At 42.1% G+C, this 17721-nt stretch overlaps 1 protein-coding gene across 1 annotated transcript in view; it reads left to right on the top strand.

Moving 5' to 3' along the window:
* The window catches only part of LOC136863304 (CD63 antigen), a 129476-nt gene that overhangs the window by 31948 nt on the left and 79807 nt on the right, over positions 1-17721 (top strand). Inside the window, exon 2 of the mRNA XM_067139688.2 lies at positions 12352-12540. Within this exon, the coding sequence (XP_066995789.1) occupies positions 12352-12540 (189 nt within the window). The remainder of the gene's footprint in view (positions 1-12351; positions 12541-17721) is intronic.

Raw genomic sequence — 17721 nt, 5'->3', positions numbered from 1 at the left:
AACACCCTCCCACAAACTCTTTATTGGATAGGATACAGCAACATATTCAAGTTGGGGGAAGATACATCCGATTAGTCAGAAATTAATAAAAGAAATTCGGGATTGGCTAAATACAAAACAAGGGGAAAGAGAGGGGTATACAGCCAACTTAAACAATAACAGAAAGAAATTTAACAAAGAACAAACTTTTGAAATAAACATTTCTCCAAAAAATATAGTTCTTTCATGTCGCACTAGGGTGCACCATTGTAGTTTTTCAGTAGTGTCCTCTAGAAGAGAAAGTTCACACTTCTTACTACCGGTAAAACAAAAATACATCAAAAGTGGCACAGTTCAAAAACTCCAAACTTTCCACGTAGTGACATCTTCCGAGAAACTTGAAAATTAATACCGTCGATAAAGTTCAGACTTCCTCCAGCAGAGGAGTTTCAATTGGCGCACATTTTAAATTAGCGGCGTGGAGGTGTACCGCCCGGTACAGACCTCCCCCCCCCCCAAAAGTTCCTCCAGGAGTGACTCATGAAATTTGTTTGAAAACAAGGTCCAAGTTTTGATGTTGATATGGAGATTAATTGCCGAAGTATTTATCGAAATGGCTGAAATTTAGTTTGATTCAGTTTCAAAATTTCTTTTAGTAACAGCGGAAGTACTGTCTTAATGTTTGTAGAAGGTTGAATTGAGAAGGAAATCTTTAGTTTTAAAGTTGAGGAAAATTTTCTAAGTCCACCAAATATTGCAGTAGAATACCCAAGAAAAGGTAGTAAGGTTGATCTGGAATGTCCATATAGTTGATGTTGATTAAGTTGGATGGCCAGACCGGCCGTTGCAGCTTGCGTCCAAAGGCGGCCGCTCGGACCCCACAAGTACCCTGAGATACCGCTCGCCCGCACAATGAGGGGAGCAGAGGTGTTGAAGCACGCCGCGCCCGCGGTGAACATATACAGGCTGCGGGCAAGTAGCAGGTCGTGCGCCGCACATCAGCCTTGGCCGGGAGGAGAGCTCCGGCTCGCCGTGCACATGTGGTCCTCGCTGGGGAAGAGGGGGCCCATCCTCTAACCCAGTCGCAGCACGGCGCCGCGCGGCTGCGGGGGCACTGAAACATTAAAGCTAGGCGGCAGAAATGTTGGACCATCATCTTTTTTTGAGGGCACAGGCTTTGTGGAGAGGTTGAGGGGCCAGCGGCGTGCAGAAATTCATTGCATTAATTAAGCCACTGTGTAGAGTGGAGCAGGAGACGGGAGCGTGGTAATGGCCGTGGCAAGGACAGGATGGCAGTTTAATGGTTCGGGGCAGGTTTCACAAAAATACTTACATATAAAACAAAATACTATAGAAGGGGCAGAAAGCCTTAAAAGTGAAAACTCAAAAAAAAATATAACCTTCATATTCCTTTCACAATTATATGAAGCAAGTTAACACAGAAATTACACCGGTTTCACCTGTGACAGGTGAACCCTAAATATCCTCTCGGTGGCTGGATTGCTTAATAATAATGTGACCGGCGTAAGGAAATCTAGAATGATACACGGCCCATGAAATCTGGGGGCAAGCTTGCCCGCGGGAACAAAATTCTTGACCATCACCTGGTCACCTACCTTCAAATGGGTGGGTCTCCGTCCACGATCATATCTTTCCCTAACCTTTTCATGAGAGACTTTAAGATTGGCTTTAGCCTTCTTCCAAAGATCTTTAATATTATCCGGATCTATTGTCTCGGGTAGAATGTCACTCAGAGACCAGAGGTTAGAGAGCGGCGTGTTGGGAACGAACTTGAACATCAAAGAAGCTGGAGTAAACTTGTGAGATTCATGAACCGCCGAATTCAAAGCAAAAGCTAACCAATGCAGGGACGTGTCCCACCTGGAATGATCTTCATGATGATAGGCAATAAGCGCGGACCTGAGATTACGATTAACCCGTTCAGCCAGAGATGGTTGAGGGTAATAAGCAGAAGTTGTCACATGAGAGATGGACAGGTCAAAGCAGAATTTACGAAATAAATTAGATGTAAAAGCCTTAGCATTATCAGATACAATATATTGGCACGGACCAAAAGAAGCAAAAATAGAATTTAGGCAAGTAATGGTGGACTGAGCGGTAGCCAGCTTAGTCGGAAATAACCAGGAAAATCTAGTAAAGCCATCTACGCATACAAAGATGAACTTGTTGGCATTTCCCTTTGACTGGGGGAAGGGTCCTACATAATCAATATACAGGCGTTCCATGGGGCGCGACGCTTGATGCGAAGACAAAAGGCCTACCTTGGTGGACATGGTGGGTTTACTGAGCAAACAAGATTTACAAGCTTTTACTAGTTCACGGATTTCACCGTCCATACCTTTCCAGATGAACATTTCACGAATCTTCTCACGAGTTTTAAAGATACCAAGATGCCCCCCTAATGGGGTCCCATGATAGTACTTGAAGATCATAGGTACAAGAACAGCTGGAACGACAACCTTCATCATCTTGTCATGCCTCGAAGGGCAACATAGAACACCATTCCTCAGAACATAAGGGACAACATGTTCCCCAGAAGAAAGGGTTTCCATTATCGGAGCCAGCGTCGGATCTTCACGTTGGTATTTCTCTATATCCCTAAAGAGCATGGGAGCATCTGTTAAGATGGCATTAACATCAGATAGTATGGACTCGGGAGGTGATGAACTGTCGACCGGTTCGTGGGTCTCGACGTCGTTGGAAAACATACGGCTGAGTCCATCAGCAACAACATTTTCGGTACCTCTGATATGCCGGACATCGAATTGGAAGGCAGAAATTCGGATGGCCCAACGGGCTATATGACCAGTACGACGCGGCCTACCTAAGACCCAGCTTAAGGCTTGATTATCTGTCTCCAGGTCGAATTTGACATGTTCAAGATAGAGACGGAACTTTTCTAAGGCAAATAAGACTGCCAAACCTTCGAGCTCATAGATAGAATACTTGGCTTCTTGAGCCGACAAGGTCCTAGATGCATAGGCGATGGGTCGCCTCCCTAGTTCAGTCTCTTGAAGAAGGACTGCAGCTACTGCTGACGACGACGCGTCGGTTTGGACAATGAATTTCTTTGAGAAATCAGGCATAGCAAGTACAGGGGCATTACAGAGAGCTAATTTAAGATCTTCAAAAGCGGCTTGTTGAGAAGGTCCCCACTCGAATTTGATGCCTTTCCTACGAAGAAGGTTTAAGGGCGCCGCTCTATTAGCGAAGTTAGGAATAAACTTCCTGAAGAAATTCACCATACCAATGAACCTGGCGATACCTTTAATGTCCTTGGGAGGTTTAAAATCACGGATGGCCTGTGTTCTAGAATGATCGACTGCTACACCATCAGGTGACACAATATGCCCTAGGAATGACATAGAGGGCTTAGCAAAGGCAACCTTGGACAACTTGACAGTTAACCCAGCCTTACGAAGGCGATCGAGAACTTCTCGCAGATGATCTAGATGTTCTTCAAAAGTCTCTGAAAATACGACGACATCATCCAAGTAGTGATATAAGTACTCAAATTTGATGTCGGAGAAGACCCTATCTAGTAGCCTAGTGAGCACAGCTGCTCCCGTGGGGAGCACGAAAGGCACGCGGTTGTATTCGTATAAGTTCCAGTCCGTGGCAAACGCTGTAAGATGTTTAGACTCTTCGGCAAGGGGAATTTGATTATAGGCCTGATTCAAGTCCAAGATAGTAAAGAACTTGGCCTTACGAAACCATGAAAAACAAGAATGAAGGTCAGGAAGGGGCACAGATTGCAACACCACCTTCCGATTGAGAGCCCTATAATCAATGACAGGCCTGAAGCCTCCTTGGGGTTTCGGGACTAGAAAAATAGGTGACGAATACGCCGACTTAGAGGGCCTAATAATACCGTCCTTCAACATCTGATCGATGATTTCTTTCAGAGCCTTCATTTTAGGTGGAGATAGCCTATAAGGTGGAAAACGGACAGGAATCGAATCCGTGACCTCAATTTTGTATTCAATAAGGTCAGTAACACCAAGAGTATCAGAGAACACCTCTGGAAACGACTGACACAACTTACGAATACTATCAGCCTGCTCCTCAGGTAGATGTCTAAGGTCTAACAACATCTCATCCTGGGTAGACGAAATAGATGAACATGATACAGAATTACACTTTAACAAGGGAATTTTACAATTGGACGCAAATTTGAATGTGCACGACCTACTCTGGAGATCGAGCACATACCAGTGTAAGAAATGAAGTCAGCTCCTAATATAATGGGGCAAGACAAGTGCTTAGCCACAAACAGTTTGATTTTCCATGTAAATTTAAAAATACGAATTTTGGCATTTACAGAACCAGGGATTTCCAATGGGGATGAATTAGCCGAAACATATTGAACAGGAGATGAGTCATAGTCAGGTAGTTTACAAACAGACTTCAATTTTGAATACCATTCAGCCGAAATAATCGAACAAACACTGCCTGAATCTAAGAGTGCTGTTACAGGTTCATTATTTAACTCAATCTTAAGAAAAGGAACAGGCGCGGGGGAACCCGCCGCAATCCTAAGACACTCTTTAGGGCATTCAAAAGACGAATTTGAAGACTGATCGTTCCCTGAATTTACAACCTGTTTACCCGGGGCTGAGTCTCGGGAAGATGGATTAGTTGACTCAGCCGAAGCCACTAGTCACTTTTGATTGTTGTTGGAAGTTGCACCAGAAGTTGAGCAGGAGGGGGTGCTATTTGAATTTGGGCAATTTTTTGCGATATGTGAGAAAGCCCCACATTTATAACAGCCTTGTGATGAACCAGCCCCATTCCTTGTCCCACTCGACTTGATCAGTGGACACTTATTGCGCAGATGGTCGGGCGACCCGCAAGCATAACATTTACGGGGTGTGACTGGTCGGCGAGGTGGAGGCCGAGTATTACTAAAGGAAGGTGGGGGTTCTTTCGCGACACGCAAGGAATCGGCGTACCTCACTCCTTCCGCTGAGACGGCCAACGCTTCAAGTTCAGAGAAAGTTTGCGGGCACGCCGCGAAACACAAATATGACCTATAGGGTGGTGAAATTCCTTCTACAATAGCCTGTACAATCTCATCTTCAGGAAAATGAAGGGCAAACACCCTAGTATAAAACTTAATGTCTTGTATGAAATCAGCCAGATTTTAATCCAATCTCTGTACTCGATAATAGTACTTCTGAATCAGAGATGACCTCGCGCGGGCGGGAAAAAAATTTGCAAGCAAGTGTGCATGAAAATCTTCAATAGATGACTGTTCGGCTATGGCTCTTACTATTTTGTCAGATAGAATACCAATTGCATAAGGATAGATGATTTGCAAAATTTGGCATGGAGAAAGAGAAAACACAAGGGCATGGTCCTGAAATACAACTTAAAATCTTAAAAATGAAATTACGTCACTGGTGGTATTAACGGAAAACTTAGAGATACCTCTGAGCAACATTGCCAATGGATGAGGCAAGCTGCTAAACCCGGGTGACATAGTAGGTAAAGGTTTCAATGGCAAGGAAGTTAATTCCGAACGTATATTATTCAACGATGCACGGCGTCCAAACTCGTTGTCCAATGGGGCAGAGATAGTTTGAGCAGCAACGGTTATCCTATTAACTTCTCCCTTAGGAGGCTCTTCCTCGGAACCTGCATTCATCGTGGTGGGTTGATCAATTTTGGGAGGAATTTCCCCAGTTAACAATTGAGTGACCTTGCTAGATAACTCAGAAATATTTTCAAGTAGCGTACTAGCTTCCTTCTTCTGAACGTCATTCAACTTTAGTGACAACAGATCGTTAACTCTATTTGAAAAATGAAACAGCCTGGCTTGCACACGCTTAATTTGATTAGGAGAAGGATCATTTTCATCAAAAAAACTAACTACAGATGCTAGCCCAGTAATATTCTCGACGATCGTGGAAAGAGAGTCGTCAATTTCTTTCTCTCCCAAGGTGGGGATGGAAATGGGCAAATCAAGGGACTCTCTAAGCTTGTTTGTGTCTACCGCAACCGTGCCTCCAGATTGCACATTTCTAACAGTCAATTCATAGATCAACTCCTCCTTGCGCAAATAGTTAAGATGGAGAACATCGCGAGGGCCGGGCATGATGACAGAACAATTTTGAAAAACTCAAAAAATTCCAGCAACTGAGAAAATGGTTAGAGTTCGGATCAAAACAATGTTTAGCCGTCAAAAGGGGCTAAAATGAGACCCATTCAACCACGCTCTGCTACCACTTGTTACCGTGTTTTTGTGGTAGTTATGCCTGAAAGAAGGTGCGGGGTGGTGAATAGGTCTCGGGCTACGAAATTAAAGTGAATTTAAAATTTAACAAGGTTATATTTTCTTTTTCTTAATCAAGAAATAACAAACATGGCAGGTACAGAGTAGCAAGGCAACAAAAGTACAATTACAGTATTTACAGGATTTGGGCTTCGAGCCCCGCGATCACAATCCTTGAGCAATCAGCTCAGTTTTACCCCAAACACAAGTGTCAACAGAGGGGCGGAGAACCCCATTCATGCCTAGGAGCACTTGCTCCAAAATACACAGTAAGGCCTCCTTGAGGCGCGCAGAAAACAAAATTTTCGGGAAAAGAGCAACTTGCTCTCAAAATTCAGGCCTGTCAAAGGCCACACCTAATTCCACTTTCAAGCTGTCCTCTCAGGACATATACACAGGGGTAAAGTACCCAACCTACTGAGGTCTGTTAAATGACAAGAAGGTTAATTACATGACCTCTAAAATAACAATTTGAGAGGAGGCGATCTGCACTCCTAATACACTTGTTTTTAAAACCTAATCTGGCTCTAGGCCACTAATGCAAGGGCTAATCCCATACTACAGAGGTGACTTTAGAAAAGAACAATTTGTTTTACGTTAACGAAGAATAGGTTGAGAAAAATAAGTTCACCTCAAAACAATATGATTGGGAGCTCGAGAGGGTTAAGCACTCTCTATCCCGATATGCAGTTTAAAAGATGGAATAGATACAAGTTTCTTTACATTTTAAGGAAGGTTACATAATGGAAAAACTTCGGACCCGCCCCGAGAGTTAAACTGCTGAGCAAGCAAGAAAAGAAGTAATTAATCGGCCATTACCTGGTTGTTGACTGCCGCCGAAGAAAGAGGCGCTTCTCGCCCCCTGCTATGTACTTTACACACGAAAAGATGGAACAGAAGTGGCCCGGAGACCCTAAAATCAGCAGTTTATATACTCTCGCGGAAAGTTCGAGGCGTTAGGGGAATGAGAACACCCTCCCACAAACTCTTTATTGGGTAGGATACAGCAACATATTCAAGTTGGGGGAAGATACATCCGATTGGTCAGAAATTAATAAAAGAAATTCGGGATTGGCTAAATACAAAACAAGGGGAAAGAGAGGGGTATACAGCCAACTTAAACAATAACAGAAAGAAATTTAACAAAGAACAAACTTTTGAAATAAACATTTCTCCAAAAAATATAGTTCTTTCATGTCGCACTAGGGTGCACCATTGTAGTTTTTCAGTAGTGTCCTTTAGAAGAGAAAGTTCACACTTCTTACTACCGGTAAAACAAAAATACATCAAAAGTGGCACAGTTCAAAAACTCCAAACTTTCCACGTAGTGACATCTTCCGAGAAACTTGAAAATTAATACCGTCGATAAAGTTCAGACTTCCTCCAGCAGAGGAGTTTCAATTGGCGCACATTTTAAATTAGCGGCTGGAGGTGTACCGCCTGGTACAGAAACATTCGTCGTCACTGAATAACGCTTCAGCAGGTTAGAAATCTCGGATACTCAGATACTGGGCCACGTGGACGAGTCAATACATCTACTGACTTATTTATGAATGAAATCGGTTCTTTCGTGGATGGCGTATGTTGTGTGAATAGTGGACCGTGAACCGAGTATATGTGTTCATCTCGTTATTACAAAAATCCATGGCGCAACAGTCCCGATGGGCCATGGCCTACCAAGCGACCACTGCTCAGCTCGAAGGCCTGCAGATTATGAGGTTTCGAGTGGTCATCACGACGAATCCTCTCGGCCATCATTCTTGGCTTCCCAGACCGGGGCCGCTATCTCTACGTCAGATAGCTCCTCGGTTGTAATCACGTAGGCTGGGTGGACCTCGAAGCGGTCCTCAGATATAGGTAAAAATCCCCGACCTGGGTGGGAATCGAACACAGGGCCTCCAAGTAAGGGGTAGGCACGCCACCCCTATACCGCGGGGCCGGCTGATCTTGATATTTTTTAAATGAATATAGAGAAATTCAACGTAGTATAAATAAGCTATTGTACGCTACAAGGGCGAAAGAGTTTCACATATCAACCCATACGTAAAAACTTACTTTCGGCCTTTTTTTTACAATTTGCTTTACGTCGCACCCAACGACACAAATTGGTGTTACGGTAACGATGGGTATGAAATGGCTAGGAGTGGAATGGAAGCGGCCATGGCCTTAATTAATGTACAGTCCCAGCATTTGCCTGGTGTGAAAATGGGAAACCACGGAAAACCATCTTCAGGGCTGCCGACAGTGGGGCTCGAACCCACTATCACAGCTGCGCGCCCCTAACCGCACGACCACTTGCTCGCTACATAGGGCCTATAGGTCTTATGGTGACGATGGGAGAGGAGAGGGCTAGGAGTGGAAAGGAAGCGACTGTAGTCTTAATTAAGTTTCAGCCCGAGCATTTGCCGGGTGTAAAAATATGAAACCACGGAAAACCATCTTCAGGGCTGCCGACAGTGAGCTTGAACCCACTATCTTCCCAATGCAAGCTGATAGGTGCGTGACTCCAAGCCCCCAAGCCATTTGCTCGGTTTCGACTCTTATAATGTAAGTAAAGATTTCCTTATCCTCATACCTTCATTCAATAACCTTCCATTGCTCAAAGGGTTGGCGTTAAATTCTGATGAAACGTTGAGTCTTTGCATAATTGCTTCCTGGAGTTACAGAAGTGGGGTAAGGTGGTGTGTTAGCGTGGCCTTCTGTTGTAAACGGATTCTGTTTCTGTGAGTTATGCCGTTAAACTTAGCACTATGCTCACCCTCAACCACTGCATCACTAAATACTGTAAGGCCGGCCATACACGTTGCGGCGTACCGGAGAGGTTTACCTGTACAGTTGACCTGCACAGGTAAACCGGAGCGTGGGTGGCACCTACGTTCGATGAACCTGCACAATAGGCCAGACCTGTACAGGCGAGCCAGGAAGAATCGAAAAACAATTCCGTTACCTGCGCAGTTGAACATAACTGCACGTCTGTGTGATTCACCCAAGACCTGCACAGGTTTCAGCTCAGTTGAAGCAGCACAAGCGTAGGAAGAGGGTCTTGCGTTCTGTTTATTTGTTTTTACAAAACCACTCGGTTTGTTTTGTAATTTCTTTTTGGTGACCGGTGATTTCTTGTTTTGTTTTGATAGAATACTATGTCAAACCGTAAGCGAACTCAAGTTTTAGGGGAGTTTATCGAGTTGTACAAATCTGAAACTTTTGGATTAAAGGTGACACCAATGAAAGCAATTTTTGGTGCACTGGTTCACTCATCCTCAAGTAATTGCGGTAGTCTCCTTCTTCTCCGCTCAATTCTTTTAATAAATTGACGTGAGTGTAGCGATTTCTTCTCAACAACCAGTCTTTACATCATGAGTTACGGGGTTTCCTTTGCTTTCTTAAATTAGTTGCTAACAATAAACCAACCACTGCGATCGCGTCATCATCTCGTCGTATCGATGCCGTAAGATCACCTGATGGGTAAACCGTACCGTGTATGAGGTCGTCGCCTGTACAGGTTTACTGCGCAGGTCAACTGTACAGGTAAACCTCTCCGGTACGCCGCAACGTGTATGGCCGGCCTAAGTCTCAACGTACAGACGATTAAGGTGGTGGGGGAAAAACCCTGGTATTCTTTAATTTAATTCGAGAACACTAAGATCCCATAAACGACACACAAATACATTCACTTTAAACCTGTATTTTTATAGAATATTCAGACGTAACCAATGAAAATAATGGACATGATGATACATCTTTTGGGCTTTTACCGCGTCAAGAAAAGTAGGAGAAATTTTCTAATTAGAGAAGTCTTCCTCGTGGTCAGACGAGCGGAGCAAATTCTCTGAGAAACATAAAGAATTTCTTCTTATTTTCTTGACACAGCAAAAGCCCAAAAGCTATATTATCATATCTATTAATACGAGCCATGAAAGCATCAATCTGGATCAGAATATATCTTTCCGCATAGTATAATTCTAGTAGGTTTGATGAATCTTAACGATTGATGATTAACGAATGAGTGCTTAATAAATGAGTGATGTTTATAATAAATCATTCGTCATACGTCATACGTTCATTACTTCTGGGATACAAAATGCGTAAATATTTGCAGAAAGTTGTCCAGGCAATCTGGTTTATTATAAATTAAAATTGCCGGCCTCGCGTTCTAGGGATAGCGTGTCTCCCTCTCACCTGGAGGCCCCGGGTTCGATTCCCAGCGAGGTCAAGGATTTTTACCGGTTATTTGGCTCGAGGTCGCCTCAGCCTACAGTGGAGGAGCTAACTGAGGTGAGATGGCGACTCCGGTCTGGAAAACCAAGAATAACTACTAGAGGATTCTTCATACTGGCCATGTGTTACCTCGTAATCTGGGGGCCTTCGGGCTGAGCAGCTGTCGCTTGGTAGGCCAATGCCCCTCAGGACTCTAGTGCCATGGGGCGGCGGCGGCGTAAATTAAAATCAGGAATTCTGTACAAGCAGAATCAGGCTCTTTCTACAAATAACATCTCTAGGACATCTTATGAAGAAATGTATGTTATGTTTCATTGATTTCCCTCTTGAAGGAATCAAAAGCCAGTCATTGCTACTAGAAAGCAAGTGGGGCTGTAGGTTTACGGTGGCGAGTTGTAATTTCTTGATTCATGATCCGTAACTGGCCATTTATTTTACCAATAACTCATCCACTGAGATCTTTATTTGCACAGTGGACATTCCCTTGTGTATAATGAAAATGTTCTAGCAGCTACTTTTCAGTGTTTGAAAATAATTCAACTTCGTCCTTTACCTGCGCATTCTTCATTTTATCCTTTTTTCCTTTCTTTCTTCCCTCGATCGTGCGTACTGCATGAGCCTATATATACTTCTACGACACAGCACTCAAATAGCGCTGTTGCTATGAATACAGTGTCTGTATGGAAATATTATGACCAGTCATTTTAGGTCAAGAATCAACACCTTTACCCTTATAGTGGCAGTGACTGTTGGAGGAAGATTGTATAACTTCTGATCTGAAAGAGTTATTTTATACTACATCCTTGTTAAAGTCTTTGGCCAGTAAATCAGTTGAAATATTCATAAAGAACTTCCAAATTCCAAAGAGACACTAGAAAATCTATTTGGAAGTTTGATGGATTGGGTTTTCCAGATATATGAGAACAAATTCAAAATATGAGTGAAGATATCTTTTGGAGCCTACTTAGGCTTACTCATATATTCCATCAGCGCTTTTAATTTTGATCGTTGGAACCCTTGGGCACTGTATCTCAAACCGATAATTAATATTCTAATCACGTTTATTACTTATTTATAATCCGAGAAGATTTGAGTTGGCAAAGGATGCACTTTTTGATAGCAGTTCTGCAACTCTTCAAATATTTGTTCTTCAACAGCTGTAAGGAACATGTAGAACTGTCGCAATTTTTAGTATACTGCAAAGAAGTATTGTTTCGAATTTTAAAAAATGGTATGTGATAATCATGTTGTCATTAACACGTATCGATGATTCATAGAATAATTCCTGAAGTATTTCATGGCATGATAGATCTGTATGCTAGCGGTTAACTGACACTGATATGTTTTTGGATACAGTGGAATGGAAGAGGGACCGAGCGAGTTGGCCATGCGGTTAGGGTAGCGTAGTTGTGAGCTTGCATTCGGTAGATGGTGGGATCACCTCGACATTCCAAATCCTAGTGGAGAAACGGACGTGGCATTAATTAAGGCAGAGCCCCAGCATTTGTCTGGTGTGAAAATGGAAACCCACCGGACATCATCTTCTGGGCTGCCAAGACGGTGCGGTTCGAAACCATCATCTCCCGAAAACAAGCTTACATTTACACCTCTCTTACTCCTCAGTGGCATGAGAGATATAGAAGGAAGCAGATAATCGTCGGTCTTCACGAAAGGAAATTCATTGCTGTGATAAGATCATATGTCATTAGCGAAATCGATCACCATTTGAAACTGGGAACTGCTGTGACCGATAATTACCCGATTCCTTCGTAAAACGGAAATCTACGCTTTAACTTCAGAGAATTCGTATCATACTTTTTGTTTAGGTTTTCCTATGTTAAATGTCATATCTGTTTCAGGTTTCTGGTATCGGGATCATCGTGGCTGGGGGAGTTGTACTGGCCGATATCGATGACTACCGTACTTTCATGGAGAGCCGTATCCTGGCGCCGCCCATCGTCCTTATAGTGGTGGGCACCATAGTGTTTTTGGTGGCCTTCCTCGGTTGTTGCGGCGCCATCAAGGAGAACTACACCATGTTGGTGGCGGTGAGTTTGCTTGTGCTGAGCAAATATTTCATGCCATTTCATTTCATTTCGGTAACTTAGGCCAAAAACATTTTGTAGCTTGATATGTCGTTGATGATTGAATATTTTACTTTCGTAAACTTTAGAAATGGTTCCTCTTAAAATGGCCGTTATCTCAAAGAGGTGGCCGTCTTTGAAACTCAAACTTGAATTCTCAGCTGTCCGGAAAGGCGCATTAATCGTTTCCGCTAAGACACTGGAGAGAATTACATCTAATCCTTTTACTTACAGTTATGAATTTCATTGGTTCCGTATTGAAGTGGGATTACAGTAAAATTAAACATTCACATCGACAGCATACAACTGCAAAAATTCACTTATCCCGGATGCACACAGACTGAATTATGTAACGAACAGCCGGAATTTTAAGAATTTTATATCTCTCCAATTGTATCATAATTTTATCGTATTTCATGTATCACCACATTAATTGTATGTTACTTTATAATGAGTTAAAATGTGTTTTAGATGTTTTAGGAATATATATCTTGTTTTAATTTGTACTCAAGGCTGATGATGGCACATAGATGCCGAAACTAGTACCATTTGACTATTTGACATGTGATTAAATCACAATAAAACGTCATTGTATTGAATAGGTGGACCTTGAAAGAATTTAATTTTACTGTAATCTAATCCTTTTTCATCATACACCAGTTTGAGAGAAAGCCAATTGAACATCGGAGACCCCCGCCCATGATGCTACAGCCCTCGGCCGTTATCGTCAGGCAGTTCCTCAATTGTTCTCACGTGGGGTTGATCCCGCAGATCCAGGAAAATATCCCTGGCTTATCCAATAAATTCTGTGCCTCTGGGCGAGAGGCAAGTTCGCTACACTTTGACTGCGGGGCCGGATAAACAGCACAGAACGTATGCCTAATGTTATTGTCTCAACTGACCTAACGAGAACACCTAACGGGTTAGGCACCCGGGAGTTGTCACGTTTTCAATTTGAAAGTGCGTAAAGGTATTCCCTACAAATTACAATGGAAGTAAGGTTCTAATGTAATTATCGTAGCATGAATTAAAAGGATGATAAGTCCACTCAATACGCACTTACTATTTTTCTCGTCGCACCGACACAGACAGATCTTAGGGCGACAATGGGCTACGACTGGAAAGTAAACAACCGTGGCCTTAAATTAAGGTACAGCCCCGGAGTTTGCTCGGTGTGAAAAAAAGGGAAACAACGAAAATCCATTTTCAGTGCTGCCATCAGTGAATTTCGAACTCGCCATCTTCCGAATATAATCTCACAGCTAACTGACGCAAACCGCGTGGCTACATTGCTCGCTCAAAAAGTAAGTCAATAATTAGGTTTCCCTAATGCCTTGTAGGTAAGGAATTCGATCCCGGCCCTTATTTCTAATCCCGGGATTTCGGGATTGCACTTGGTTAGTCCCGGGATCGAAGGTTACAAATTAAAAATAAGAACATCTTACAGAAATCAGCTGTTTAATTAGCGAATCGAAATTTAGACAAAATCAACATATTTTACGGTATACGCCTAGCTAATATAATCACTCTAACTAATCAGACTTAGGGTAAGACTAACTTAAAATCACTAAGTCCGTATGTTAAAATTATTATTTACCAAAAATCAGTGAGATCTCTTTAAACTGACATAAATTAGAAAACCTTATGTAACAAACTATGCAAATAAACTTTGGAAATTAACAAAATTAACTAAAAATCTTCAACTAATCTAAAATTGATCTTAAATATGGCCTTTATTTAAAAAATTTAAAATTTCAATCTCTCTGAATATAGACTAAACAGACGACTTTCATGTAACAACATAATAAGTAGGTAGAAATTTTCTTAGCAAAAAGTATTTAAAAATAACATTAATCAGTCACATTTCACATTTCTCGTAAATATAAAGAAAACTAATTTAATAGGAACATTCTAATTTGAATTGAGAAAATATGATCTGAGAAATAAGAACGCCTCCAGTGTCTCATCGTCATGCCTGATCCTCAATTTGTTGCACATACATGCAGCTGCTAAGAAAGCGCGTTCAGGTTCCATGGAAGTTGGAGGAATCATTAGTAAATACTTATAAGCCTGCTCTAGGTTATAGCTCCGAGTAGAATTTGAAGACCCGTATAGGTTCATTTCCTTCGTAACAATTCTGCAAAATTCATTTTCATTTAATGCTTCAGGAGACATAATTTTCATGCAGTTTTCTATTTCCAGCTGAAGCTTTACTTTGAGCGTCAAATCACATTTTTCTGTATTTGTAGGCTCGATTTGCATATTTTGTTCTTCCTTTTCGACATTCCTTTTACCATTTAATCTCTCAATTAAAGAAACAATCTGTTGTTTTTATCAGGACTTTGCTCGGACTTTAAAATGTACGCTTTATTTCATCATCGAACGCCAACGCCACATTTTCACTAAGAGGATTTTGTAGGTAGCATAATACGCCACTCGACTCATTTCTTCGGCGATCTTTCATGCGCTTTTGTAAATGTATCTTGAATTTGAAAGCCAGCTCGGAGTTATTTTCATTTAACTGCTTGAAAAGAAACTTAAGGGCAGCATCAGCTGTGCATAAATTCGCATCAGTGCGACATAGTGCTTTTACAGTTAATTTGACTGGAGCCAAGACTTTAATGATTTCATCGATGAACTCGAAATCGGACTCTTCCAATTGCACTGGATTATTCAAACGCACTGAGAGTACCGCTTCACACAGTCTATTTTGCAAATTTTTAAAAATGATGTCAATCCCGAAAATCCCGGGATTCTGAAAAATTAATCCCGAAAACTATGGGATTGAAAAGCGGCCGGAATCCTCTACTTGTAGGAGAAGGGATTAAGATAAAGAATACAACTTTATTTCGGTATCATTCTTGTATTTTTCGAAATCACTAAAGTTATTAAAGCATTGTATAGCTTAAAATGTCTCCGTTCCTTGACATGGCGTCCTGTTCGTCGAACACCTCTAATTGTTTCGACGTTAGTGCTACGCGCCTGATCTCCCGCACCATTTCATCAGTGGCGTTAACGAATGCATCGGTTGTTGATCGACGGCCACTCCGCTCTTTCAGAGTCTTCTTCTTTCATGGCACCATTTCCTTTCTTATTGGACAAACATCACTTTCTCTTTGTTTACCAACATAGTCCCCATGTGAATGTTAATTGGTTCCATGTTTTTTTCGGAATACTATACGGACCTCCTGTAGTGACCAATCACTCAGTAACTTCGCCGTCTATAACTGTCACTGTGCTCATGTTTTAGTTTGCCGATTTGTGCACTTGTGCGGAATCTACTGGTGTCACAACGAACAATCAAATGCATAAGTTGGAGTGAGCTCCATTTCTTTGTTTCCGAGTAATGAACCCGGAACACCTACTTTTTGACTTACCTTCTATGTACGGGAATGCTGAAAATATACATTATTCTTTTCTTCGACGATTAGGCAGGGTGTTCGGTTTTAATGTATAATAAAATAAAAATTAATATCTTGAGAAGTAACAGAGGCAATCATTGGCGGTTTGGTTCTACAAGTAGAGAAACTGAAATTTATATTCTTTTAACATATCTAATTGGGTAGTGTAATTACCTCTGATAACAGATCCCTTTCAGAAATCAAGAAAAGAACAGTGGTAGCAAAACAAGCATTCCAAAATAAGAAAAACTTATTGCTAAACAACCATTTCAGTTTGGAGTCCAAAAAAATCATTTCTCATGACCTTTGTTTGAAGTGTGCTACTGTATGGATGCGAAACCTGGACATTAGGGGAACAGGAAGAAACAAAACTTGAGGCTGCCGAAATGTGGTTCTGGAGAAGAATTTAAACAAACATGGCTGGAAAAAAAAATGACCTTGTTTTTATCGGTGTTTATTAAATACGATAAAAAAGAGGAAAACAAAGTTCCCTGGACACGTACTGAGACATGACTCTCTTCTCCAAACCATCACTGAAGGTAAAGTACAGGGAAAGTGACCCAGGGGACGACCAAGGATGTCATACCCGTCGGTGAACTGGCATGTGGTTCATATAGCAACATAAAGAGGCTAGTAGAAGATCGTCAGATGTGCCTACAGCGACAAGGCATTCCCTTTAGTAGATGATGATGATCCAATACACACCTCGATACTCGGACCATTAATGGCGCGACAGACTTCAAAACTGTATTCCACCTCTCTCCGTGTGTTTTGTTGCATTCCAGATGTAGCATTTGCGATGTATGTATGTTTAGTCCTCAGCCCGAAGGCTGGTTGGATCCTCAAGAGTTCCGCCATCAGCTGGCATAGATGGCCTAGGCATCACTGAAGAGGCGTACTAGGGAAATGAGGAGTGAGGTAGTTTCCCGATGCTTTCCTCACCGAGCCATAAGTTGCTATTACATATCAGTCTGCCAAGCCCACTGAAATGCATGCACCAACTGACCCTATGAGCAATATTTTCACACCATTCATAGCAGGGACTGGCTGCAGAAGGAATGGCATTACTAGCATCACTCATACCTCAGTCACTTTCATTTTGTCAAAGCCAAGGATAAAGCTGAGACAGATCAATGAAAGTAACAAAATTGCTCTAGCCCATACCAGAAGACATAGTGCACTGTAAACACTAGGTCCCACCAGCAAAGGCATGCATTTGCGATAGCAGCTCGAATGCTGCATTTAAATTTGAAAACTGCATTTAACGTATGAATTTTTAATTAAGTAAGCATTCCAACATACAGGGGGAGCCTCCGTGGCTCAGACAGAAGTGCGTCGGCCTCTCACCACTGGATACCATGGTTCAAATCCTGGTCACGCCATGTGAGATTTGTTCTGGACAAAGCAGAGGCGGGATAAGCTTTTCTCCGGGTACTCTGGTTTTCCCTGTCATATTTCATTCCAGCAACTCTCTCCATTCTCATTTCATAGCATCTAACAGACATTAATAAATCACTTTAGGAGTGGCGACCCCATCGTACTAAATAGCCTATATATGATTCACTCATTACATCCCTGACCCGGTCAATGACTGGAAAACAGGTTGTAGGTTTTCATTTTCATTTTCCAACATACAGCTGGCCTGCGAGATAAGTGTCCCATCTGCCTCCCTTCTTTGAAGACGGCTGCGCAACGTAAACCGCCTGGCAATTTTGCTCGGCCAATATGCACATATACTGTGCAT

Source organism: Anabrus simplex, chromosome 2 (genome assembly GCF_040414725.1).
Source record: "Anabrus simplex isolate iqAnaSimp1 chromosome 2, ASM4041472v1, whole genome shotgun sequence".
NCBI classification, from domain to species: Eukaryota; Metazoa; Arthropoda; class Insecta; order Orthoptera; family Tettigoniidae; genus Anabrus; species Anabrus simplex.
The sequence above is the reverse complement of the archived record's forward strand: the minus strand, read 5'-3'. Positions and strand labels throughout refer to the sequence as shown.